The sequence below is a fragment of the Antrostomus carolinensis genome, unplaced genomic scaffold (genome assembly GCF_000700745.2).
Source record: "Antrostomus carolinensis isolate BGI_N321 unplaced genomic scaffold, ASM70074v2 scaffold30926, whole genome shotgun sequence".
Lineage (NCBI taxonomy): Eukaryota > Metazoa > Chordata > Aves > Caprimulgiformes > Caprimulgidae > Antrostomus > Antrostomus carolinensis.
The window spans coordinates 5936-33124 of NW_010323019.1; the positions used below are offsets into that span (position 1 = coordinate 5936).

Below are 27189 nucleotides of genomic sequence, written 5' to 3' on the forward strand. Positions count from 1 at the left end.
CCTTGAGCTCGGCTGTGTTCAGCACAGCAGGCTCGAGCTGCATGGGGGCTGCAGGACGTCCAAAATGACTGTGGCTGGTCATGACAGGCAGCTAAAGAAGGTGCTGCCCTACATCATTTGCCAAAGATGCTTTCTTATGCAGTGAATAAATGTTTTACAGTTGGTTGTGTCCACAGCACTCATCGCTGAGCAACCACAGTGCTTCCTGCAAAGCCAGAGAGGCACATGAGTGCAGATCCCCTCACCTGGTGCCTGCTGGTTTCATAAGTCAGAGGCAGGAGCCAGTGACACAGCTCTTCTTCACAGAGCTCAGCATGGAAGAGGCCGTGCGGCGCCCGGAGGGAGGGAGACTGCTTACAGTTGGTTGTGTCCACAGCACTCATCGCTGAGCAACCACAGTGCTTCCTGCAAAGCCAGAGAGGCACATGAGTGCAGATCCCCTCACCTGGTGCCTGCTGGTTTCATAAGTCAGAGGCAGGAGCCAGTGACACAGCTCTTCTTCACAGAGCTCAGCATGGAAGAGGCCGTGCGGCGCCCGGAGGGAGGGAGACTGCCCTACCTGCAGAGCCAGCCAACACAAGCTACATGCATTTATGAGGTACCAGAGCAGACAGCACAGATCTCTCTTTCTACAGGGAGATAAAGCTGAAAAAGTCCAGGACATCAGGAGCAGCTTGCAGGAGGGCAGCTGGGGCAATGCGGGGAGAAGCAGCAACACGGTTATCTCCAGGCAGGATCTCTCTCTCCTGCACTTTGCAAAACATTCATGTGGGTTTACTTGCCTTGCTTCGTAAATATTTTCCAGAAAAAGGTTTGTTTGGGAACACGCTCAAAGCAGCACTCAAGGAGTCTTCCTAGTGACCTCCAAAAAGTACATTTCCTAAGGCATTTCCCTGTGCATGTCTTTTCAGACACACCTTTTGCTGAACAACACTTACTGAGGAAAAAAGCAGCAAAAGCTGTAAAGGGTTGCTGAAAAAGCCAGGGACTCTGTTTCAAAACTCAATGAACTGATGAAAACAGTTCCTGCCAGTGTTGGTGAGCTCTCGCTCCCCTGCAGCAAGGGTCTGGGGGCTCCTGCATGGCAGTGCTGGGGGGCTCTGCCATCAGGCTCAGCGCTTACAGGCAGCCCCCCCTCCCCAGCCAACTTACTGCTCTTCTGCTGCAGCACTGACACTGCCCACAAACGGGATCTCTTCCCTGTCCGTCTTCCCCAGAATGAGCTGGTGCTTCTCCATGTTTATGACACACTGTAGAGAATAAATGCCTTCAGGTAAGAGGGAAAACTGCAGTTCACAGTGGTCCCAGTTCCCCCAGCATGGGTAAAAGCCCTGCTGGAAAACCCCTACCTTTAGAGATTTCAGTGTCTGCAGCCCAAAGGAGAAGGGTTTCTCATTGTCTTCTGAAAAATAGGAACATTCAGATTTATACATTCAAAACGTTCTTCCTTGCTTTTTGTCAGTGACTTCATCCTTCCTTTACAGCTGCTCTGCTAAATAAAACCCTGTTCATAAAGGGGTAAGTTCCTCTGGCGGGGAATGTGACCAAACAAGAGCAGGGGGATGCAAGGGCAGGGAGACATGGTGACCTCTCCATCAGCACGGCAGAGCACGAGCCTGGTTCTGCCAGCACAGCCCTCTGAACACGTCCTCCCTCCCTCCCTCCCTCTCTCCCTCCCTCCATCTGAAGGCCCAAACAGGGAGTTTTGCTGCAGAAAAGCAGTATTGCCATTTTAATGTTAATGTCCTTCTGAAGCTTCATTTTCTCCCCAGGAGCACACATACCCACACCACACTCACCCACGACGAGGGCAGCGCACTCCACAGGGACGGCTCCCACCGTGAGGGTCAGGCACTCGAGCTGGCCGATCGCCCTCACCTTGTTTGGCAACGAAACCATCTCGTCTTCACCAGGGAGTGCTTTGAGATGCTCCTTTAACCTGCATGTTGAAAACACTTCTGACATGAAACAGACACGGTTGGGCTGCTCCCGCAAGGAGCAAACGGCGTTTGGAGGGTACTTACACCTGAAGTGCTCTTTGCTTGCCCGTGTTACCAGGCTGTTATTGGAAAGCTGCTTCCTTGGCAGGTTTTCTGTGATGCTCTGCACACAGCCGGCAGCCCACACCCACGTCAGACCATAGCACGACCCAGGACACAGCCCCGAGCCGAGCTCTTCACTGGATTTTGCTTTTTAACTGAGAAATCTTTTTTCCTACATTTCCTCAAGACGTGGGGAAGCTGCTCATCTAAAATTGTTTCTAATTCAGTGTGGGTGTAAGGAAAGGACACTCTACTCCATCTCCCACCAGTAGAGCCACGCTTGTTAGCAGGTGCTGCTGCTGGGTTTGTTCAGAGGAAATGGGGACAGAGTGATCACATTCAGCACGAGAAAAGGAAAAAGGGGTGTCAGGGATATCTCAGGTACAGTCATTTCTTCTCTCTACGTGCCATGAACTAGTCTGACAACACTGATTAATTATTTAGCTTCAGTTTCTCTTTTAAACTGAATGAGAATCTAACAGAAAGGCAGTTCAAGGCGGTGATCTCTCACTCAGATAAAGGCTGTATTGCTTCTTGGCTAGTTGAGGCACCTTTCTGTTGAGCTGCACTGCAGCACAGCCTGTGTGTCTGTGTCTGTCCTGGGTGGGAATAGCCCCCTCAGAGGTGGAGGCTCTGGGACATAGGTGGGATTGCCCATGCCATTTAAGGCAGGTACAAGGACCAGGAGAGGTAGCAGAGAGAAGGAGCTGGATCCCCTCTGCTGCTTCCCTTAGGGACTGGCCTTAAAAAGCAGTGGGAACACACCAAGAAGCACGCTTCTTCCCTGCTGCTTTCCAGGGCTGGATTGAAACAAAACTCATGTTTTATTGTTGCCACATGCACTGAACTGCTTTGAAGTAAAATGTCCTGGAGCGGTGCCTGTTGTCACATGGGACCTACCACAGCGACGGCAGAGCGAGCAAGGCATCAAAGCTCTGGTTTTAACCCGCTTTGTTAATCTGGCTTTAGCTTCTGTCCTCGCAAACACAAACAGCAAAGGAGCCGCAGGAAGCTGTCTGCAAGGCAGCCCTGCACACCTCGGCTGGCAGTGCAGGCGGGATGTCATGTCACTCTGACCATGCTGTCTGCCTGCCCACGCGACGTGCTGCCTGCACACCCCGGGGACCGTGGGGACCACGGGGTCCCACCTCGCAGAAGCCAGAGTTTGCTCATTGCTGAAGTGTAACACTGGGGAGGGACAAGGGGTTTTTAACTGCAGCTGTCTGGCTGACGGCTACAAAAGTGGTCTTGCTCAAATCAGAAGAGAATCCCCACAACCTGAGAGCAGAAACTGGCTCTAACCTATATCTTAAGTGTTGTTTGAAGAGTGGGAATGCTGAAGCAGACTGGTGCTGCAAAAACTGCACAGGACACACGTAACGCAGACAGCAGACGAACTGTCACAGAGCATCACTGCAACTCAGACATGTTGAGCAGCCAATACAGCATCGTGCAAGATGAGACCCCTCCAAATGCAGGTATCATCTGTAAGCTGAGCAGCTCCACAGTTTGTGATGAGTTTGTAGTAAGCACAGCCACCTTCCAGCCACTAAACACTGTTGTGCAAAGAAGTAATTACTGTCTGGACAGAAAACAGACACCATTCATTCAGGGCTATGCAGTAGTGCCCAGAGAGCAACCGCAATTGGTTTTTGTGTAATCACTGCAAGTTGGTGATGGAAAGCAATGATTCTGTGGGAATAAAGGGCCAAAATCTCCTTGACGCTCTGTGAGCTGATGCCTGATCCTGCTCCTTGGATCAGCAAGAGTTTTCCTGTAAATGGTTGGCAGTCAGCTCTCTAACACTACATAAAGACATTTCCTTTCCCTTCAACCAGGAGAAATTTGTTACTAGGAGTAGCATGAGGCACCAAATTTCAAGCATACACATGTACACAACCACACAGCTGCTCTACACCCCGTGCTGGGGCCAGCAGTGCTGCAGCCACTGGCAGGAGCATGCCCAGCACCCAGGTCCCTGCCTCGCAGTGGGGACCCGCAGGGCTGGGCTGACCAGCCCCACACCTGCCCTGGGATGCAGAAGGGCAGAGGGTTTCAGCTATTTCATGAGGCACTGAGTGACAAAGAAGCAGGCACTGAAAAGGTACAAGCGCATCCAACCCTCTGAAGGGATTGACTCAGAGGTGAATAGGTTGGTACAAGTGGCTTTATTTCAGCTCCCTGCAAGGACATTTAAGAACAAGCCAGGATTTGGTTGTAACAGGAGGCTCAGGGGCTTGCCAGGCACAGCCTGAAGCCCTGCCTTCCAGAGTGGCCATTGCTGGTGTGAGTGAAGCCCCAGCCCTGGGAGCATTGCCTGTGCTGCCAGCTGCCACGAGTTCCCACAAAACAGAAATCCAGCTGGATATTTACCCTAGCCTGTCCAGGCAGGCAGACGACATGAAGTTGTGCTGCGAGCCAGTGTCCACCACAGCCTTCAGCTCCTTCCCCGCACACTGCAAGAGCAAGCAGAGATAGGAGACAATGTGTGGGATGAGCACAGGGTGTCCAGGGTCTTCGCTCTGCACGCACCAGTCCCTGCTGAAATGCCAACATCTCACACCAGCCCATCCCTGCTCCACCACACATATAAAACTGTGAAATAAAATTGGGGGGGAAAGAAACCCAGAAGTCTGGGGAGCGACTATTACCTGGCAGCTCACCACTATGAGCTCCTCATCCTCTCTTTTCCCTGAGCTGCCCAGTTTGGTTTGATTCAGTTTGTTGGTCTGTGCTGACATATCACTCTTTGGAGTCCAGCTGCCTCGGCTGCTTCGTAATTTTGATAAATTCGTCTCCATCAGGCGCTTCTGCAGGATATTATGTGGTTGCTTTAAGAAAAAACACACACAGAAGAGCAGGGTGAATTCAGAGGAAAGCCACAAAGTGACCTGCATTGCCAGCCTGCTTGTGGTGCTCACAGGCCAGCGCTGCTCTCGCAGGAGGGATGCCCTAAAGTCTCACTCTCCCTGATTCCCAGGCTACATGTGCTCTTCCTAGCCTGCATCTATTTGCCCTCCTGCCAGCTCTGGCTTACCTGGCTAAGACTAAAAAGAAAAGCTTTGCATTGGCAAGGGAATAATTCCTTCAAAATATTAACCAGAATTTGGAGGGATGCCTTTTCTTTTTCCAAACTCAAGTTCAAGATTTGATTTCATATAGGACTCAAAACAAGTCAGGCTTTTCCAAGCTGTTGTTTCAGCTGTAGTTGCCTTCATCTGTGGATAGGAGTATTGGGAATTCTGCAGTGATGTGAAAAGTTAAGAGGTAACAAATTACCTTTCTAATTACCCACACCACCTAAGTATGAAAAAGGTATATGGACTTACTGAATGAACACAGATGCTTTCACTGAACACTGGCATTGTTGGCATAGGAAATACCTGGGTCCAGCCTCTGTGGTGATGCTCTCTGTGTGAATCAACCCACAATTTAAGAAGCTGATTTGGGTGTCTGTGCCTTGGCTCTTATGGGTGTGAGTGAACAAGGCACAACTGCAAGAGAGCTGCAGAGGGTGTCTATTGTCAGACCTGGTCTGGCCTTGAGATCGGAATTTGGTTTAAAATTGCCCTGCATCTCTTCCCTCCACGTCTGTATTTAGCTGTTAAGGGTGAGTAAATGGGACAAATCCTGGGTGCCATGCCGTGGGACGGAAAGGAGAGGAGGGGAAGAGGTAAGATTCTCCGAGGCAGGTGTATGTAGGTAGGTATTCTCCTGGGAACCCCCAATGCTTTGTATGGCAGCTTCTTTTTCTGTCATTTCCATTTGCTCTGTGAAAAGCATGTTGCCTCTCAAAATCTCTTTCAACTGCTTTCCCAAAAGCCTTTTTATGTTTAATGTTCATCACGGATGGATGCACATACTCTGCTAGAGGTAAAATGACTCTGCTTGATTATCTGCTCATTTCTCTGCCCAGTTTATCTCTCCTCATTACTGCCCTTTCCTTCTGATTTTAATTTGTCCACAGTGAGACCTTCTTACGGGCTTATTCCTGAATTTTGCTTTCATATTAAATATGCCTGTGTGTTTGCAGAGACATCTAAACCAGCAAACCTCCTCATCCTGAGGGAATTTCAATGGGATCAGGATAATTTTGAAAACAATGGGCTATGGTTCCCCGAGTTGGCCAGCACGCATCCTCAGGTGCAGCACCTCATCTTTAAAATAATCTGTGCAGCGTGTTAAATAACAGCACAACAAAAGGCTAATGCAACTTGGCATCATCCTAAAATAATTGCAACTGTGGTACTGCTCCAGATCCCGCTGCAGGCACAACACGGGCAGTTAAACTGGACCTGACTGATGAGATCAGGTAGATGCAGCCCACACTAGTGGTCACTGGGACACAATCTTTTTCCCCACTTTTCACTGTTCTTCCTTCTGCATACAAACCATGCTTTGAAATAAAATTTCGTGGCCATTTTTGCTTGCAGGTGCTATGCTAGAGAGCATGTTCTGTGCAAAGGCCATAACGTAGCCGCACTCCCAGCGACGGGGAGAAATCAGATCCGATATTGCACTGTCTCCTTCACACACAAAAAGTGACAAAGCTCCAGCACTGCTCTGGTGACCACCACCATCCACCTTCCCAGTGAGACTGAGCAGCAGAAACCAGTATTACTTAACTAGATTAAAGGCAGACAGACTGACTCCACTAGTAACGGACCCTGTGCTGAGGGATGAGCAAATCAGTTTGGAAGCAAGGGCTCCCTTACATGAGGCAGAAGCCGTGGGTGCACAGTCAGCACTGCGATCACCTCCACAGACCCTTCTCTGAGCAAAAATGCAGGTCAGGGCTGCTGACAGTGGGCGGTACGTCCTTCTTACCCTTTAATGTTTGCCTGCAGCTCAGGCACACATCTGGACCACTAATTCTTTACATCATCAAACAAAACACAGGAGGAGATAGGGGACTGGAGAAGTAGATGGGTGAAGTTCCCACCTAGCCAGAAGACAGCCTATCACACAATGGTCATCTCCTCACACCCAGCCCAGCTCAGCAAGGACCAAGAGGAATTTCTGAATGGCATCATTCAGGACAGTCTGAGTGCTCTTCTGATCTGCCTGGCCTCAATCACATTGCCAAACACCTTTGAAAGAACAGGCTGGAGAAGAACAAGTCACCAGCACACTCTTTGGTATTTTATCTGTTATCTACCATTGATTCAAACCTAAATTCTTTTTACTACAAGTTCTCCTATGGATTGTTAACCAGTTACATAGGTGGGTTTTCTCAGGCCCTGGTTTTATGGATCCTATATGAGATCCATCACTGAAAGGAAAAAAATCCAGCACTCAGTGAACCCAAATTACCACCACAAATGGGACTGTCTTTTGTTGACACTTGCTCTTCTGAAAGCCACAGCAAATCCTGCCTTTGGGGGGACGAATGTTGCTTATGTAGTGCTCCAATACAGAAATAATCTAGCAAGAGTGGGCTGAAAAGGTTCCCTGCAGCACCATCCTGTCTCAGGCTATTAATTAATTTGCTTTAACTTGTACTTCCCTTGACTCTCGTGTGCAACAGTGTGAGGGATGTTAGTCACGGAGATGACTCAAGTGATGGATACGTACTTGGTAAACAGATAATGTGCCAGGGGACATTTGCAAATGCACATTTTACTGGAAAACTGCAATCAGACCAAGTTCTGGGAGGGAGGGAGAGCAGGAAAATCTCCCTGTGACAGCAATGGGGAAAGCAGCTGTGCTCTTCCTTCAGCACAGGTCAGCCCCACAGCCAGGACCAATATTTGAAGTAACCCAGATTATCTGGTATTGTCTTTCTGTGCATTGCACAAAACTGTTGGAAGTTTTATAAAAAAATAAAATGTTGCTTATCATTGTGTAAGTGCAAAAAAAAAAAAGAGTTAGTATCGTTCAGCACAATATAAATACAAACCAGGATTTTTTTCTTATCTGCCTTTCCATCCCTGAGACTTTCCAGAAACCTATAACCCTCTAAAATGTCACAGTAGAAACCTGAAAGAGAGTGGCGATACCAGCTGCTGCTGAAACTATTCCTGTAAGGAATAGGTCAAAACCACAAATAATTCTGTCCAGTTTTGTTCTTCTCTAATTTATAAGCAAGCACATCACTGCAGCTTGCAGTATCCATCTCTCTGTCAGGTTTCCCACTATTTTGGCTTCTAGATCTGTGGATAAAAAGATCTGTCAACGACAGTTTCACTCAGGTGGAGATGGAATCAGGGAAGATGTCAGCTCCTCCCCAAACCCATCTCCAGAGGTTTTCTCCCTCTTCTGTACCTAGACAGTAGAAAAAGAAGTTTTAACACACCAGTGGAGCTTGTCCAGAGAAATAACCGATTTCTCTCTTTTCTTGCCATCCTTCATCCAAATTCACCTCTTCTACCAGCAGCCTGTGCTCACATGCTGTCAGCCCCTCTAGCAGGGGCTGCGGTGGGACAAGAGGTGCCCCTGCGCCCAGGCAGCAGCCAGGCTCTGACCACGACAGTGCACATAACATCAGAGTTTTCTGTGTTTTAACCAAGACACTCTGAGGAGTGCACAGTGGGAAAGCAGGAAAAACTGAATGCACTGCAATTAACTGCAATATTGCACCAGCTATGGGAGCAGGGGACGGGCCATGGGCCACCAAGAGCTGCACAGAGGACCTGGGCACCCAGGGGAGGCTCTGAGGGCATTTCGGGAGGGGGAAATGCCTTTTTTTTGTTGTTTGTTACTGTTTATAACTTTGTTTCCCAGCTTGTCAAACGATGCAGGACTGTTTCAGGCAAAGCCTCTCCAAATGAGCCCAGTGGCTCTGGGGACGAGGTGTCAGAACACGAGGAGGAACTGCCAACAGCCAGCACGCCCTGCCCAGGGAAGGCAAGGTGTCATGGTTATGGGGTCAGGAAGCCCAAATCCCAGCTAATGACCATCCCATGTCAATTTTCTGGGCTTCAAAGAGGAAGCTAATGGAGAGGCACCAAAACAAAACCATTTCTGCTCTTGAAAATCCAGCCTTGTGTTTCCCAAATCCACTGTATCCTGTGCTATAGTTACCTGCCCTGGTGACACGCTGCCACCTCATTGTGCACAGCACCCCCGGCACTGTGTCCAAAAGGAAGGAGATTTCTCCCCAAAATTGGCATGGTCACTGCCATTTGTCACCCTGACAGACAGGGTCTGTCCTCTCCACCTGTCCCCATCTCTGGGGAGCTCTTACCTCCTCTCTTCTCCTGCCAAGGCTGCTGAACACCCTCACAGGAAACACTGCATTAATAACACCAGTCACATCAAAAGCCCTTCCACCCACGTCACCACAGCTGTCACACAGCTTTAGACACAAAAATGTGCTGCCTTGTGAGGAGGTGTGCAGCTATTCACTAGAAAGGCGTGCAGACACCCTGGGCAAAGACCCCTGGTGCCCTGGGCCTCCTGACCACCGCACAGCTCAACCGCTCTGGATCTCTCAGTTTGGGGCCATGCCAAGGTGGGGTCTCACATTTCAGAGGCTTGTGGTACTTCTCCATTCTCAGACATGCATGATCTCCTGCTCCTCCTGGGGACAAGTCTTGTGATGTCCAGGCAGCCACAGCACCAGGGAGACACGGTGGGTCCTGTGGAAGTGATGCTCCCTGCCATCCCGCCGCCTGCGGGGTGAGCGTGGCAGTACTGGCCGCGCTGCTTTGCTGCAACACAACCCACTGCAACAACTCTGAAATCCACAGCAGCTTCTCTGGGGCTGCGGGAGTGGGCCTCAGCACATGCCACTGCTGTCACTCTGGGGACTCCCCATGCCTCCCATGGGGCAGGAGGCTGTGGCCAAGGCAAGCCCTGGACACATGTGTCCACTGTCCCGTCCCAGCTCCAATCTCACCCTGCCTCCAGCTGGAGACCCACCACAACCAGGGTAGCCAGGGTGGGTGGCACGTCTCTGCTACGCCACACCTCTTTTTTTGTCCTTGGAGGGAATCAGGAGCTGTTGGAGCCCCCCAGGCCTTTGGCATATCCTTGGAGAGAGCCCCCCATGCAGACCCTCCTCGCAGGGGCTGTGGGTGCAGCAGGAGCGATGCTCCAGCCATGGCTCCGCTGGCACAGGAGCAGGGAGGAAACCCCTGGTGAAGTTTCTGTGACCAGGGCCATGGCCACATGCTCTGCCCCGGCACAGGGGCCAAACCTGGTCCTTGCTGCTGCGGGGACAAGGGCTTCAGTGCTCATTGCCCCTGGCTCCTGCTACCTGTTACCTCTCTTATCTGGGCGGAGCAGAAACCCCTGTCATCATGTCTCAAATCCTGCACACTGGGTCACTGAGCCATGACATGTTATTTAGACTCCACAAGTAATAGTAGTAACACCACCATCACCCTCTCAAAGGCACTTTGTAGCTCCCCAATGGAAAGTTGCTGTTCAATGGTGACAGGAAAGTCCCTTCCAAGCCTTTCCCAAGGTAGAAGCTTCACTCCCTACAATCCAAAACATTTGGGATGTCAAAAAAAAAATCACCTCTATGCGTACTGCAGAGAACAGCCAACTCATTCCACTTATCTCAGCCAGGCAGAGCCAAGCCTAATCCAGCTGAGCAGGAACGCTGTGACAGAACAAAACTACCCACCAAAGAAAGAGATTCACTTTTTTCAATGAACCTGTATCAAGCATTGAAAAAAGCAAATATTTTGTGTTACAAGGTGCAAGAATTTTGCAACAATTAGGAAAAAAAAAAAGTAACGGAGCTTTCCTTGGTAGGATATATTTTCTAGATTTTGCTCCTTACATCAGAACTTTTTATATTACATTTAAGTATAATTTTCCATTAGAGAGAGCGCAAACATTTGTGCACATTGGTATTTGGAAATGCTCTCCAGCCCCCGGACATGACGAAGAACATCATATGTGAGCTACAGGATCACACAGATCATTGCATATTTAATTATTTAAAATCTAGAATTATGTATCTCCATTTTTTTAAAAAAAACATATATGAATAAGCCTTTATCAAAGTGTAATCTCACCAGTTTTATATTTTGAAGTATTAGTGACTGCACTTTACTGAATCTTTTATGATTATATGTTGTGTGTATATATGCACACAAACGTACGTGTATATATGCATGTGTTATATGAAGCCATTTTGATTTACTCTGGTTCAGAGAGAATTTTGTGTACTGAGACCAGAAAATCCCATTTTCATGTAAACATAGAAAAAAAAAAAAATTAACAGCTTTTAGATCTCAGTGCCAGGCATCTGAAAGCACCTATGAGCAAAAAGCAACCCAGGTGATAACTAGCATCATATTCCTACTCCTTTCCTTTTACATACAAAAGCCTCCTTTTTAAAATCAATTTCCACAAGCAACCAACTTCTCCTCCTAGCAGAAAAAAGGCACGAAGGAAAAAAAATACACACTACCCTACCAGCTTCTTAAATCTCCTTCCAGTGAACACAAAAAAGCCTTACAGTATCTTTTGAAGTCCCCAGCTTCTTCAGCCCATCCAGAGGGAGGAGATCTGCAGAATCCTTGTGAATAAACTGAACCGTCTGCTTCATCCTCCTCTGCTGGCGGAGAGACGCCGCTTCCCTTATCTCCACTTCTTTTCTACTCGGTTCTGTCAGGATACCTGAATAAAACATCTTTCTGCTTGTGTCTGGCTCGCTTCTTGGAGACGTGCCTCTCGGAGAGATGGAGCTGGGGAGATGCTCTCTCGCCTGCGCTTTATAACCGGAGCCTGGTGACGTTTGGAGACCGGCAGGGACTCCAGCCAGTGCCGCCGAGCCAAGGAGGGGTTGGGCACATTGCAATACGTTGCACAAATAACGGTGGGTGAGCTCAGGCTCAGTCTGAGGGGATAAATCGGGGCCGTTCCTCCTCGCTGCCTCTCCTGAAAGCAAGATTAGCCACAGGCATCTGACAGCTCGCAAAGCCCCGCAGCAGCCTCACGGGCAGAAAAGAGCAGCTGGAGCCAGCACACCGCCCAGCCAACCTCTGCAGGCACAGCTGGCTCTGGCCTGGACAGGGAGGCTGAAGTGTCGGGGCAGCCTGTGCAACTGGCCACACTTAGCTTTGCTACGTTATGCCTGGGGCTGGCGGGGTTAGGGCAGGCTCTGGGTGCAGACTCTGGGTGCCGTGGCCTCACCGACGTATTGCAGGTGCGGGTCTGCATCGTCACTGTCTGCTCAAGTGCCCAGGAAGGGTAGGGACTGTCACAAAATTGTCCCAGCCAAATTAGGGCAGCCCAAAAGTGGTTTTGCACAGGGTTCCTATACCCATCAAACATCCAGGTACAGCACAATTTAACTAATCACTGGCATCCGCGCTACCAGTTACTAGTCAGAGTAAAACTTTGCAATGTCACTCTAGTTTTGCAGCATTCTTGCTGTTCGTCTGTTGATCCAGACATCGCTGCAGTCAGTCTTGCTATAGTTACTAATCTCCAATGCCAGACCATGCTGGGAGGGTTTCAAAGACCTGTTAGAGGGTGAGGATGCTGGTGTTATCCAGGGGTGTCCTTTATCCTTCATGGGCAGCTCTAGGCTTCCAAGAAGCAAAGTCCTTATTTCTGGGGCCGGGATGTCCTTTATCTTGTTTTATTTCAGCATGAACAATGCCAAAGTCTCCAGTAAAATTCCACTACCTCATTACATTACAACGTATAACATGAACTAATACACATTAACAAACTTAATATGCTTTCCTACTATAAAGACTGATTAATATAATAGTTAGGGAATGGGATTTTCTTAACAGGACAGACAGCACGTGTGAGCTTCTTGCACTACAACAGTGAGCTGTTAAGTGATATATCATCTCTCACCAGAAAGAAACACTTTTTATTTCCATTTTTTTTCCCCCAAAAGGGCCCACACACTTTCAGCAGCACAGCTGGGGCAGCAGGCACTCACCTGAACCTTCTGCTTTCCGAGTAATTTGTTGCAAGGAATAGGTGCAGGAGAAAACACAGCTCTGTCTCAGAGAGAGAGAGTACAGATCTGGAAACACCCCACATGGGCATGGTTCTTGTTAAACTAACTGAGACCTTGGATGTGTCAGATAAAGCACAAGAGAAGCAGAGCTTAGCCCAGGATCTTTGCCAGACCTGACGTCCAGGGCACTGCTAGCCTTCGGGAGCAGCTGGGGTGCTGACCCCATCTTGTTCTCTCCCACCAGCACTGCCCAGATTCACACTTTCCACTCACCAAGACACCATCAGCCTTTGGTCAGTTTCAGAGAAACACTCCTGTCTCTGACAGAAAAGGGACAGGGGAGGGCTGGGAAAAATACTTCAGGAAAAGATCCAAAGTAATGTGGAGGAAAGAGAGAAAAAAGACAGGCTCCCCTGAAAGCAGCCATGGAAAGACATTCATTCCCCTGGCAGCAGCTGAGATCTCTTGGGGGGGGAAGCAATGAAAATGCCAAGCAGACAGAGTCTCTGTAATGCACAGCACTACAGTTCCTCCTTCCTGCCTCCCCTGCAGGATGTGGCCCCCAGCAGCCGTGAGCTGCAGAACAACCATCCACTTCTTGATCTTGGCACGTGTTAAACGTAAAGCTGAGTTGACACAAGAGTGTCACAGGCTGACAGCAGCCCCTTCACAGGAGGTCGCTGACAGCAGAGCCAGCAGCGCTGGCCCCTCACCTGGGGAGTGGTCCTGCTTCCCAGCACAGCTGATACCGGCTGACGCCGCGATGCCAAAGTGGCAACACTCTGTGGGTAAGCTTACACACCTGAGCTCTGCAGTCCCTCCTCATCTGACCTGACAGAGAGGGGAAAAAAATCAGATGAGAGTGCAGAATACAATAAAACCCAAGCCCATTCCTCACAGTCTCACATAAAGGCCATTACGTGTGAGCCAGTTCAAGCTCAGTGAATGTGTCAGTGTGCAGAAGGATAACAGGGCTGACAGTCTGAAGGGGGATATAATTTTTTCTCCCCCCACCAGCTCAGCTCATTACATGACAGGACTATTGTTCCACTGCAGGCAAACATGCCCAGGAGGATAAAAGCACCTTATTTTTCACCTTGAGAGCTATTCGGCACGTATCCAGCTGATTAAATAAAGACATATAACCACATCCATACTCTCCCAAAGGTGAGGAGGCACAGAAGAAAGCAGAAGGACTGCCACTGAAACCAGGAGACAGTTTTTAATTTAATAATAAAGCTCCATTGAGGAGCAGCACCCAGTGAGCTCTGCCTTATGGCAGGAAGAGTAAAGCTGCAAGAGCAGGTGGACCATGAAAAGCCCCCTCACGCTACAGCTCCAAGGCTGCAACCTGCGTTTTAATTCTGCAAACAAGCGTTTTGTCTGAACCCTACAATTTCATTTCTGCTGTTGGTTATAAATGCATCTTGTGCCAACAGATCAGAAGAAAATCTATCCAATGCTCAAAAGTCATAACATAAAGGCCCTAATTCCTCTCTTGATTATTAGTCCTGGGAAAGAGGAAAGTAGGAGGAGCAGTAAATCATATGCTCAAATTACTCAGGATCCACACTGAAATAGGGGCTCAGTTTGGACACTTTGAACCCAGTGGTTGACTTCTCAGCTGGTCATTTGCTTGCGACAGATTAGCCAGGGGTATTGCTCCTGCCTTGTGCAGTATGTCCAAGTAGGGGCACATTTCAGAAAAATTCCCACTCACCGGAGACAGGTCTGCGTGTGACCACTGCCCCTCACTCAGGAAAAGGTTGCCCAAAGAAGTTGTGGCTGCTCCTCCCTGGAAGTGTTTAAGGCCAGGCTGGATGAGGCTTTGAGCAACCTGGTCTAGTGGAAGGTGTCCCTGCTGCTGGCAGGGGGGTTGGAACTAGATGATCTTTAAGGTCCCTTCCAACCCAAACCATTCTATGATTCTATGATTCTAAAAGCCCTCAGGGACAAAACCACCCTCTTGCTCCTTCCTGTGTTATACAGCACAGGTGTTTGTTTCTCTGTGCTGTATAAAATCAAGGTCCACATCAAAAAGAGGCATCACAAGGCACGATTGAGAGGACCCCTCCAGCCTGGGGGTGGCCCTGCCCTCCAGGACAGGCTGGCTCTGCTAGAAAGCTGGGATGCCACATGTCTGAAGTGGGCTCTGCCCTGTGCCAAGGGCATCTATTGGCCCAGCAAAGCTGAGGACAGGAGTGCTTTTGTTTTCAGTTGCCAAACCCACTGCAAAGAGAAAACAGAGGGAAGTGCTGCTCTCCCCGGCCTTTCCAACATGTACTTTGCTATCACAGCTGGGGACAGGGGAAGGCAGCACCGAACAGCAGCACAAACCTCCTCGGAGAGAGAGGAGAGGACACGCAGTGCTCAAGAGCTTGTCAGCCACCCTACACTGAAGATGAAGCGACACAGGTCCTGCCTGCAAACACAATTTGCTTTACACATGATATAAACAGACTGAGCTAAACCCCAGCAATTTTATCCCCCCATTTACAGCCGATTTATACTGGCTTAGTACCCAGCCAGGCTTACGGCTTAATCAGCATAAGGAAAGAAGAGCTGCAGATTTTCGTTCACACCCCCATTTCATCCCTGCTCTCGATGAAAAGGAAAGCAGCAGCAGGCAACGCAGGAAGTGGGTCGGCCCTTCTTATTTTTTTCTTTTCTTTGATTTCTCATCTTTCTCTGAAAAGAAGTGATTTGTTAGTGGTTGCCATATTCTGAAGAGATGCAGAGATGCCCCAGAAAACTCAGAAGAAAGAATAGAGTGGTGTAATTTAACAGAAACAGAAGCAGCAGCAGACAAGAGTCCCAGAAAGAATAATTTATCCCAGCACAAAAAGAAATTTTAGAGAGAGTCCCTTTCCAGAGGGAAGACTGAAGAGCTCAAGAAAATGAAACCTCAATAATTGACGTAGAAAAACAAGTTAGTCTGTCCATCAGTGCAAGATATATAAGGGTCAGCTCTAGCATACTCAGGCAAATAACTGGAATAATTTGGAGAGTAGAAAATAGTCTTTTTCTAAAAAGGTTGGATACAAAGATCCAGAAGGATTTAGTGAGCTTCTTAATCATCATTTGTAGCAAGACAAAGACTATGGATAGAGCTGGAGAAATCCTATAACAAAGGTAGAATCAGGTTGAGATTCCTGAGAGATGTGGCCCGTTTTGTACAGTAACTCCACACCCACCGTCTGTGTTTCCATTGCTGACCAAGGACCTCCTGGGCTGGGACACGAGCCCCATCATAAGCATGAGCACTTCACGGAGACAACTATTCCCAGGGCAGCTCTTCCTGTTTACCCTGGGTGCAGTTCCATCCTCCTTTCCCCTGTGCGTGTTCTGTGCGGTGCGTGAGCTGGCGGCAGCAGGCACAGAGCTGGGGCACTGATCATGCTAGGAGAGGAATCAGACATTGTGCAGCTTCTCACAGGAGACTCAACTGAATTCATCCATCTAGTTTTCTTCAAATACTGAGAAAACAGGTGGACGATAGTTTCAGGAACACAAAAACTGCACATGTCAAACCAAGAGATTAAAATGGCAAGTCTCGCAGGAGCTCCCTTGCCTTTATTTTTCCTGTTTTAAAGAGGCTGAAACACACTTCTGAAAAAACAAAATCACAGGTCAGGGGAACAAACAGTACATTTCCTAGCATCTTCTACTGCATCCCTCAGTCACAGCCAACTCCTGGATAGGAGCTATTTGTGGCTGATGGAGCACAAGAACAGGTCCTGCCTCTGGAGCTTGCAACGCTGTGCTGTTAGCTGTGCTGCACTGGGAAAATGAGTTGAGCCCCTTCCAGGTCCCACATGAGCCAGGGAAGAAGCTGTGGGTTCCATGTGCTGGCAAAGGTGCAAGCACCTTTGGGACAGGGTGACAAGGGAAAAGGGAGAAGCTGGCAGGTGACTTCCCAAGCACTAGGGACAGGATAAGAGGACAATGCCCACGGGGGCTGGTGTGGGGAGCAGAAGGCCTGGTCTTCCCTGACCTCCACATAACTGAACCAGCACGAACAACCACAGCCCATCATGGAGGTAACAGCAGCTGCTGTGCATCGAACTGCACCCTCCTGCTCACAGGTGAGGAAAACGGGGCTGGTCATGCCCCCAGCATCACCCACTAGCTGGTTTTCTCCAAGACAAGATCCAAGCACAACTCTGAAGGCATTGCTGCTGTGAAACCAGCTGCACATACAAGCGCAGACATGGCCACTGGGTCTTTCCGTGGAGCTGAAGTCACCAGGAAACTTTCCTCTCAAGCATGAAGACAACTTCACATCTCTCTCTCAAGATGTCCCTTGCATGGCTTTCTTCAGGAACTCCACCTGGGCAGGTGGGCAGGAAATGGTGTACACAGAGGGCAGGTGACATTCCTCCCTGGTATGTATCCACACTAATCTGTTTATTTTGTGCAATAATAAGATTATTCCAGTATAAAATTTTCAAAATTAGTAATTTTAAGAAACATATGCTGGTTCTCACCCTCCCACATGAATGTTAGAGTGGAACTGCAAATATTTATGTTGAAGTAAGCTACACCTATATTCAAAGTGCCAACCATAACTACATCGTTCAGACTTCCCAAACCTCAGGGGATTTCACTTCCCCTCCTGTCCTGCAAAAGGCAGCTTGTGTGCTGAAGGCTTCCTCTGCTGCTGGGGCATTCCACGCCGTAAATTTTACATTCAGGTCATTAAAGATACAGGCGGGACCTTGTTAAGACTAAAACAACGCGAGTCATTTCCCACTACACAAACACAATTTTCTCACTCCTTTTCCAACTCTCCACAAGCCTGACACCCAGAGACCGAGGAGCAGCAGAGCCAAGGCAGGCAGGAACGCTGCTGCTGCTGCTGCTGAAGGTTTCTGAGCTCTGGAAGGCAAGAGGAAGAGGGCGCTGCTCTTCTTCCCATCGTGCTCTATGTCAGCCCAGCAGGGACTGCTAAGAAATTACAGGGAGACTGTTGTTGCCCCCCGAAAGGCTCAGGGCTGGGGGGATGAGATGCTGCTCTGAGGGGTAGGAGAGAGCAGGGAGACCCAGGAGACGAAAGCTCACATTTGGGTTCTGCAATGAAAAAGGTGACAGTCACAGCCAAGCAATGTGTTTGGGATGCCCTGGCTCTTCCTAGAGTCAATGACAGATGTTGTGCAATACCTAGATTCAGAGTCTCTTCACAGACCCAGCTCAGAGCATCTGCATAAAGTAGAGCTTGACAACAAACTGCGAAAACCAGAGCTTCAGATGGTCCCTAAGGTGCTGGGCTGAAGAGCAACCTCCCCACAAGGCTGCTGCGTAATTTTGCTCAGTCTACTCCTGCTGACTTCTTGAAATAGTTCACTGCCCTCCCTAAGAAAAGGGCTGTGGACTCCCACATCAAGGGAGCTGTGAGATGCAGTCATTGTCCTTAGCCATTGGACTAATGCCACCTAAAAGGCAGAGTAGCTAAGACACTGATCAACAGCCATTGCAAGAGCAAGAACAGCACCAAATTTGCTCCAACAGAGATATGCCACTGTTTTCACCCCCCACATATTTTCCTTGCCCTATAAGCAATTTCTCACTTTCTTCAGTCTAAGGGACAAAAGCTCTGCACAGCACCCATTACAAAGTCCCACTTATGCTAGCAGCCAGCAATCTTTCAGTGTTTTGTGGACACAAAGGAGTCCATTCTTGGTCTAAATATTCCAATACAACAATCCATTTCTATCCACCCACACACCTAAGTACCTGCTTAAATACTTTGCTGAGTGGGGATTACAAGCAGAGGGCTCTCTGGGCAAAACTCCTCCTTCCCAGCATGGTAAAATGTCACTCCTTAGTATACAAAATATCAGTGTGCACACAAAATCATGTGGGATATTTGTGAGAGCAATGGTACTGAAGCGAAGCCTTTTCAGTGCTTGAAGTATACATCTCCCTGGGAAACTTAGGAGATCTGTGTTTGCATTTAGATCTGTGTGGCTAATTAATCATAAGGCCGCTGGCCAAATTTTCCCTTGAGTCAACACCTTAACATTAGTGGATATACAGCGGGGGTACGTGATGCCCAGAATGACATCCATGCCTAGCTACAGTCATGGAAGTAGTTTACCAACCCAATTCTAACTTGGCAGCAAAGTTTTAAATATTTACCCATCGATTGCTGCAAACATGGAACAATAGGTTGTCATTTTCTCCCTTGTGCTTTCTTCTCAAACTAATATATTATTCTCAGAAACAACAGGCACTGTGGGCAGGTGTCCACAATGGACCAGGAAAAGACCACTTCATATTAGTTTTCTACTGGGATCCAAAAAGTGCCTTGCTTCCTTGTCAGCCAAGGTGGTTATGTCCACGGTTATCTTCCCTATAACCCCGTGTCTTCACCAGTGTGAAATGCACACTGGCTCCAGGACAAGAGATGTGCTATGGAAGTGAGTGAGGCCACAGACACAGTGCTCTGCCCTCACTGCACAATGACAGGACTGAAGTCATTGCTGAAACGAGAACTGGGAATGAGAGTAAACAAAGAAAGCCTAAACAGGAACGAGATATTAAAAGTTCAGCAGCTTATACAGCAGAAGGGATCTTTTAAATCTCTGGGTGACAAGTTTAGAGCTGTCACTGAAGTGTCCAGGCACAGTGAGGCACGGGTATTTGAAAGCTCTCTGCCACAGAGGGGGGAACTCTTGGTCCTGAAAGGAGTTATGCAAACCTTTCAAAAGCTCTCTGCTTTTTATCACCTCCTAGCTAGAGAACTTTCACTGCAAAGGCATTTCTCATTCCAGATGCTTTGCAGTGGTATGATTCCTGAATAGCAGTACTTGGGGAGAGGGAGGGGGAACTCCTCAGGCAAACTCTGTGAAATTTACCTCCTGGAGAACACAAAACCCACATCATTTAAAACCAAAGGGTTGGCGGGGGGAAGAGTTTGTTTCTGGAGCAAGACTAGTACAGGTGAGCTCTGAAACAGTATTGGCTTTTGAAAGGTTCCTGTATGGCACACTCAGTTTACCCAGTGATGGTGACAAAAATGACAGAGTATGTCCCATGATGAAGTAAGCAAGTGAGTTGAACAGAACTGGAATTTCTCAGCTCTTCTGCAAAAGCCCCGAGAACAGGTGCTTACTTCAACTCCTGCCAATGTGGTATTCACCAAGGAACAACATTCTTACTATACTTTTTGAAAGACTGACTGTGAACCTCTTCTGCCTCTACCAGTTAAAGGAGTATTCATAGAAGGATTTCATTTGACAAATATCTCTACCTTCTTATGGAGCTCAGATGTAAGACAGCTTTGCACCTCTTCTTCAGAGGAGAGGAAGAAGGTTGTTTTGTATAGGTTATCAAATCTGGAATTGCTATGGTTTCCCAACAGACCAATATTCAATGAATTCAGGATTTGAACGCTTTAAGCTAAAAAAAATTATATATATATATAAATATATATAAATTTCAGAACTTAAACATACAAATCCTGAGTTCATAAAATGTATCTAAATAATCTTTATTTTGGAAGTTTAAGATAAGCTCAAATTTTGATTTAAGATATTTTACAGTATCCATTTAAGATAAAAATATGATTTATATCAACATTAGAGAAGAGGTCACCACAGTGTTAGTCAAACACAGGATCTCTCACCTCTGTGGAGCTCTTATGTTTATTTTATGAAGCCAAGACTCCAACACTCTCAAGTGCTGCAAGTATAAGTGAGCTACCATTGTATCCACCCCCACACAGCACATGCAAAACTGCAGCAACTCATAACGGGTAAGATTTAGTGAGACATGTTACTGGATACTCAGTGCTAATATTTGCTAATGCACGGAATCGACAACAGTACTTCAATGTAACTCTCCTAACACAGAGGTTGTGTTTGCCATGTTGTGGTTTGGTTAAATATCTCCACCTTCAAGTCTAGTCAATTGAAAGATACTTTAGCTCACTCTGTGTCCGAAAAGGAAGCCAGCTGCCCCGGGAGAGCGGGAGCATGTGCACTGTGGGTACGAACGATGAGACACACGGTGCTATTGATTACCTGTGCTTTGAGGTGTTCCTGCCCTACCTCGGGTATAATTTACCACAAGATCATCTGTCCAACCACTGACAGGAGTCAAGCCGTGATTGAGCTGGGCAACTTCCCCTGAAACGATGGAGGAAATCAGTAGCTAACTATATACTCAATTTTATTTCCAAAGACAAATGTTCAGAGTCCATTATTGATATCCAGAAGAACTGAGTCACGAGAGGGATGGGGTCAGGCAGAGTGCCAGAATCATTCACTGTTCTCAGAAGTAAATAACAGCAACTGAAGTTCAGCATTCACAGCCCATTTCCTCCAGCTTCCTCTGAGGTTTATTCTGCCTGGAAATTGACAACTTGAACCTGCACATTTCCTCACTAGTAATCTGAAAAAGAAGGGGGAATGGCCTTGAGGGATGGTCAGAATTCATTTCAGAAGAGGGTCTCCCCCCCACTGCAACCTGAAGAGTTAGTAATATCTATCTCAGCAGCATGGGTCTTTCTAGGTCCCATGTTTGCATTTTGTAAAAACAGAATAATGCAAAATAAAAGGTCATTTACAAAATCACTCCCTCTTCTTCAAAAAGATTAATCAGAGGCAATAGTTGGGACCAAGAGCTGCTAAACAAAGAAAATCTGAACTGTTTATTTGGGTGAACAGTGCCACTGCTCTCAGAAAAGCTGCCTGGATCTCCTGTTAGAGCTGCCCAGAGGAACATTTAACTCCTTGGCGCATGTGTCCTGCAGAGAGTTGCCAGTGGACCAGGAAGTTCTGATTCCACCAAAGCTGCTGAAGCCAGCCCAAGACAGCAAGCTGCTTTCCCTCGGTACATTCACAGACCCGTGCACAGGGAGACAGAAGCACGCCATGAGCTGCTGCCTTATCGAAGCCCCCGTGTTTCCGCAGACTGTTTGTTTTAGGCCTCCCATTAAAGGAGATCTAAACCAAAACGTACAGTGTGGATTTTACCAGCTTTTTGTTCTTTCCCAGGGCCAGATGCTGTCCTCTTGTGGGGAGCCCTGTGGGTGATGCCCAACTGCCCTGGCACAGCCCGGAGTCCTGGGGCACAGGCAGCACAAACAGGGCAGGTAACAGAGGGAGCTGCGGCTGCCAGCACCCCAGGAACATCAGCTTTGTGTAGGCCTCCACAACCTGTGCCTCACTATCACAGCTCCCCAGATCCTCAAAAATCTCCTGATTTGAGCCCCTCCTCAATATGCCAGGCAAGAACAGACCCTGAGAGGTGACTGAGGGAGGGACGAGGTTCTAGCATCTTAAATGAAGGTGTGCCAGAGCATGTGCCCTCAGCATCCCTCAGCCAGACCATCCTCTGCATCAGATGTTACTGCTCCGTTACTGCATAAGGAAACACACCCTGCTGGGACAGAGAGCTATGGGCCTTTGTTATCCACTCCAAGAGCAAACGGTCAAGTTGGACGTGTCCAGTACAGAGCTGGGACAGGCATTTGTAACGTGCTCATTTCGGCACTGCTGTGCCCATCCCAGGCCACAGGCACAGGTTGAGGGGTTCCCTGGACTAGTTGAGGAAGACAGCAATGCCTGCAGTGTCGAGCATTCAGTTCCTAGAGCTAAGCTTCCTTCTTCCACTGAATGAAGTTGCTGTTCCTAGAATGGATGAGCCTTTTCAGGGTTTTATTTTTGTAAGTTTGCTGAGAGAATTAGCACCTGCGGGAGCCGGGGCGCAATAGCTATGCTATGTAAGCCAGACAGGCCCCCTGAGCACTTTTCTGCCAGTCCTGTTTTTAATAACCAGTACCTCTCAGCTTTTCCACACAGTCCCTCACACCAGCAACACATCAGTAACAGCAAACTGGGGGCCACTCAAATTCACGAGCAGAGCTGTCTCACAGACAGGTTTGTCTGCTGGACACAAAGATACTGAATGCCTGTTTTTCTAGAGTACTTTCTTAATTTCTGTGTCAAACCCCAGAAAAAATCTTGATCCCTTCTCTCACCCTAAGCTGCTCTCCATGGCTGGGTTTTACTCCAGGCAGCATATCCAGAAGCCAGCTGAGCTGGCATTTTGCAACAGGTCTTCTAACTGGTGATGGGACAGGTATAGCTACAGAGCCTGGTCACAAAAGGATGCGAGGCAGATGCTAGTGCTAAAGCGGCAACAAGCAACTCCTAACCTCTGGCTCTGAATCCAGAGCAAACTCTGGGGCTCCCTGCTGCGCCACAGTGACAGCAAATGGTGCACAACTAAGGACTTTTGGCACCTCCAAATGCAAATGTGAGGTGTGTTTGAAGCCTCATTTACTCTTTTGCTTAACCTCAACCCTTCCTGCTGTTTTGGGGGCATGTAGATGAACATAGAAAACTGCAAATAACACATGCCCAGCCTTGCAGGTCCTACAGCAGCACACCAAGGCTCCTCAGCTGTAATGGTGGCCAGCATAAAGTGCCCCATGTCGTCCTAGCCCTGTGCCCCACCAGGCACCCACAGGTAGAGCCCACTGCACCCACCCTGCCGGGCATCCCACTCCTCCCAAGTTTACATCCCAGGCCAGTTTGCTGTTTCTTTTAAACTTTCACTCTTTTTTTTTTTTTCTGCTCAAGAATCATATTTTTTGCATTCTCCTTTCATGGCAGCTGTTGCACGCATGGCTCTTATTGTCAAATACAAACATAATCTATAAACAGATATACATATAGGTGTGTATTTAACATACCTCTACACTTCTCCATCTCCTGAACTTATATCCAGACAGAGATTTTTCATCCAACTCACACCAAGGCTCCCGTCCATGGTTAGTACTTTATTTCATTTCTTCTAGCACAGCAAGTGGGAAAGAATGCACAAAAACCACATTCAGGCTACCTCTGCTAGATTAGATTCAGGCACAGAAGATGAAGCTTTCTCTGAACCTAGACAAGCATAAACTTGCTCTGTACATAAGTGTTTCATGGATGTTTATACTGTTCTTGATAGAACATGAAACACTTGAACTAAGAACTACTAAAGAACAAATGGCATCTCAAGTGACCACTTCAGAATATTTCAGCTTCCAATACAACTTTTTCTCTCCTTAAAACTATGAACCTCTTATTTCCTGATCCCCAGAATTATCACAGATGCGAAATTTCATGGTACGTGATTCATATCCAGGTCTGTAAGTCCACATTGCCTACTGAATAAACTTCCCAGTGAAAAAAGCAGGTTTCAGTTGCATTAGATCAAGTTTAGCAGCTAGCCAGTGTGAGGGAGTTTCCTTAATGAATTTCGTATTTATAGACATGTTCAATAAGGAAAAAGATTTCAAGGTCATCTTTTCCAACCTACTTTTTTTTTTTCATTGTGTACTAAACAGGCTTCACTTCACAGACTTCAAAAAACTTTATTACTCTTCTGAATTTGTTTAACTAGAGCAACAGCTGCACTAAATATATTTAAACAGAGAAAGATCCTTTTTTCTCTTTTTTTTCTTTTTTTTAACACTTAAAGTGGTTTAATAAAGTAGTTTAAAAGAGCAACATACAGAAAGTCAGACGTAACTTACACTGACTAGGAGAGAAACTAGATTAATTTACCTTCTGAAAGTGGAATCCATCCCTTGAATACTCTAACCCCTTCTGTTTTCCCCACAGGTGTTTTATTTGCATCACTGCTCACGAGTGTTCTACAGGGACAGCAGAATATACACTGGAAAGCAGAGCTCCACAACAGAGAGAAAATCTTCCTATGGGCAAAAGAATTGTTGAAACTAAATAGGCAGCAGCAAGATGTGCTGAAGGACAGGCTGCTTCCAGAGATGCCTAGAAACAAACCTTCTTGTACCAGCCCTGAATTTGTCTCAAGTTCTTTAAGTGCTTGTTCAGCTCCTCCAGCAGCAGCCTGGCACAGAGTGGAGCAGCATTAAAAGGAAGATAGGAAGTCTATGTACATTTTAGCTGTGACAGGCTTTACATTCAGCATCTATTGCACTTACAGGATGTAATCTATATTAATGATAGAGAAAGCATTTGCATTTAAGTTTATTTAATTCAGAAATATTTGCAGACTGCTAACCCTGCATTTTGTTCCCAAGGATTAGCCTCATACCATTCCTTCCTGCTTACCTGCAGCAGACCTCTTTTGATTTCTGAGATTTAAATAAGCTTCAAGTATTAGTCTCTATATTCCACTAGTACATATTTCTGTTATCCAAACACCCATAGGTCCCAGTCAGAATTTCAGCTCCTACTGCTCTGGGAGTTCACAAGATACCCTCCAGGACGGGGAATGTCAATGTGAGGTATCTGAGCACTCGTGTGTCCACCACTGTGATCTAGCAGGTGGCAGCAGTCACAATATCAGGCAGAGTATTTGAATAACACGGTTTTCAGACAACTCAAAATATTACCCAAGGTTTTCATGCAACTAAAAGTTCACTGGTTTATTTCTCTCATTAAGAGTAACAGTCTGAAACACTTTACATTAATTTACAATCATGAAAAAGACACTTATGCTTATCTCAAGTAGGTGACATTAAGTCATCCAGTTAACACTTATTATGGGACCAGTTAAATCCTGTTTCATAAGGTTAAACATTTTTTTTATAATTTCTTGCCAAAAAACAACATCAGTCTACAACCACATAGAAAGTAGAAATTAAAATTTCTACAGAGCCACTACCATCGCTATGAACATAGAATGCAGTGTTACAACATTCTGCAAGTTATCATTTCTCCCAATATTTCAGATGGCAAAAATTCCCTCTTCACTTTTTACTGCACACACAGGATTGACAGTAAAAGGGGAAATTTTGATTCATAACGTTAGACCAAGGGTAGCAGGAGTGCTTCTGAGTCATTTACTTCTTATGTAGAAAATGAACAGGGTCGTGGAGCAAAAAGGATTCTTCTTTAAGAAAGGGCAGCTTTTTCTCCTCAGCCTCAGACCGAACGCCACACACACACTCCTCTCCTTCCACAGACAGCAATGACAACGGCCGGTGCGCACAGGGGCAACAGAGAAGTTTAGATGCACTGTACAGACCCAAGGCGGGACGCTGGTCCCAGAGCAGCCGTGCAGAGCTAGAACAGCACGCCTGCAGGGTGAGGTGCTATGCAGCACACCCAGAGCTCAAGTCAGTAACTCATGCACAGAGCAAGAAAGCCCAGTTTCACAATTTAAAATATTTGGATGTTACACAACTTTTGTTTTCTTGAACCCTTGATGAAAGCTCGCAACATTCTATGATTCTATGAAACCAATCACTTTGATTTGTGTGCCACTCAGCAACAAAACAGAAGTGTTTGGATCTGTAGCCTTCTTAGGAGGGAATACAGCAGGAACTGGCTTGCTTCCCTCGGCAGAGAGCACACAGACCGCAGCAAAGCCACTCCGCTGGGCTTGGCCCAGAAGCTGGCACGCCATGGTCCTCTCCTCCCAGTGCCCCACCATCAGGCCTCTGCCCCATGCACTCAGAGCAGAACTGCAGCATCTCACCCATTTCTCAGTGCTCTGTTGCCACATAGAGATGGTTGGTGGGTCACCACAGCTCACTGAGACACTGCACCTGGAATGGGAAGCCATGAACAGTAGAGAGGTAGGGGCTGTGCAGCCAGAGGAAAACTATCTTGAAACTCCTTCCTGAGATCTCACCACAACAGTACACCTCACCACAGACATAGCAAAGCCTTTCTCACCACCCTACCTTTTGTTTTGGCATCCCTTAGCCATTCCTCTCACCAATCACACTGCCTCATACCTCCTCGCAGATAACCCCTGTCCTCCCTCACCATGAGGGCAGCAGCGACCCCATTCAGGATGAAGCACACCAGCCAGAAACAGACAGGGACCTGGGTTCCTTGCTCTCTGTCCTGCTAATTCACCCCCTGCCCCTCTCCTCCCCTCCAAGCCTGTTTGTTCCCCTTTGCTGCAGGCCTGGCAGCCCCAATCCTGGAATGGGTGCTCACTGCCCTGCCACACAAACCCACCAGCAGCTCTTCAGCTGGAGCAGGAGCCCCATAGCAGCCAGCAAGGACACGGTTCTCCCCCTTGGCAGCAACACGAGCCATTCCCCTCCTCCGCCCAGACCATGGCAATTCCTTCAGGGCAGCAGCAAGAGGAACACGGCATCACATCAGCCCATCCTGAGAGGCTCTGCTCTCCAGCTGTGGCCTAAAGCCACTGTCCCTTCCCATCACGCCATAACCAAGACATGTCCTTACCATGACAGGCTGCACTGCCTCACATGCCACAGAGCAGGGCTGCCATGCCATGACAGTTCAGCCAGGCTGCATTTGGTAG

The 27189-nt window shown here is 47.6% G+C and overlaps 1 protein-coding gene across 1 annotated transcript; it reads right to left on the reverse strand.

Moving 5' to 3' along the window:
• Positions 1-245: 245 nt before the first annotated feature.
• NRIP3 (nuclear receptor interacting protein 3) lies at positions 246-11634 on the reverse strand (the record flags this gene model as incomplete). Its single annotated transcript, XM_029085577.1, has 7 exons — positions 11461-11634; positions 4694-4873; positions 4416-4498; positions 1800-1939; positions 1350-1402; positions 1153-1250; positions 246-405 (listed from the first exon to the last, which is right to left on the reverse strand). Coding segments are annotated over exons 1-7 (888 nt in total), but the record flags the coding sequence as incomplete, so codon positions are not given.
• Positions 11635-27189: the final 15555 nt, after the last annotated feature.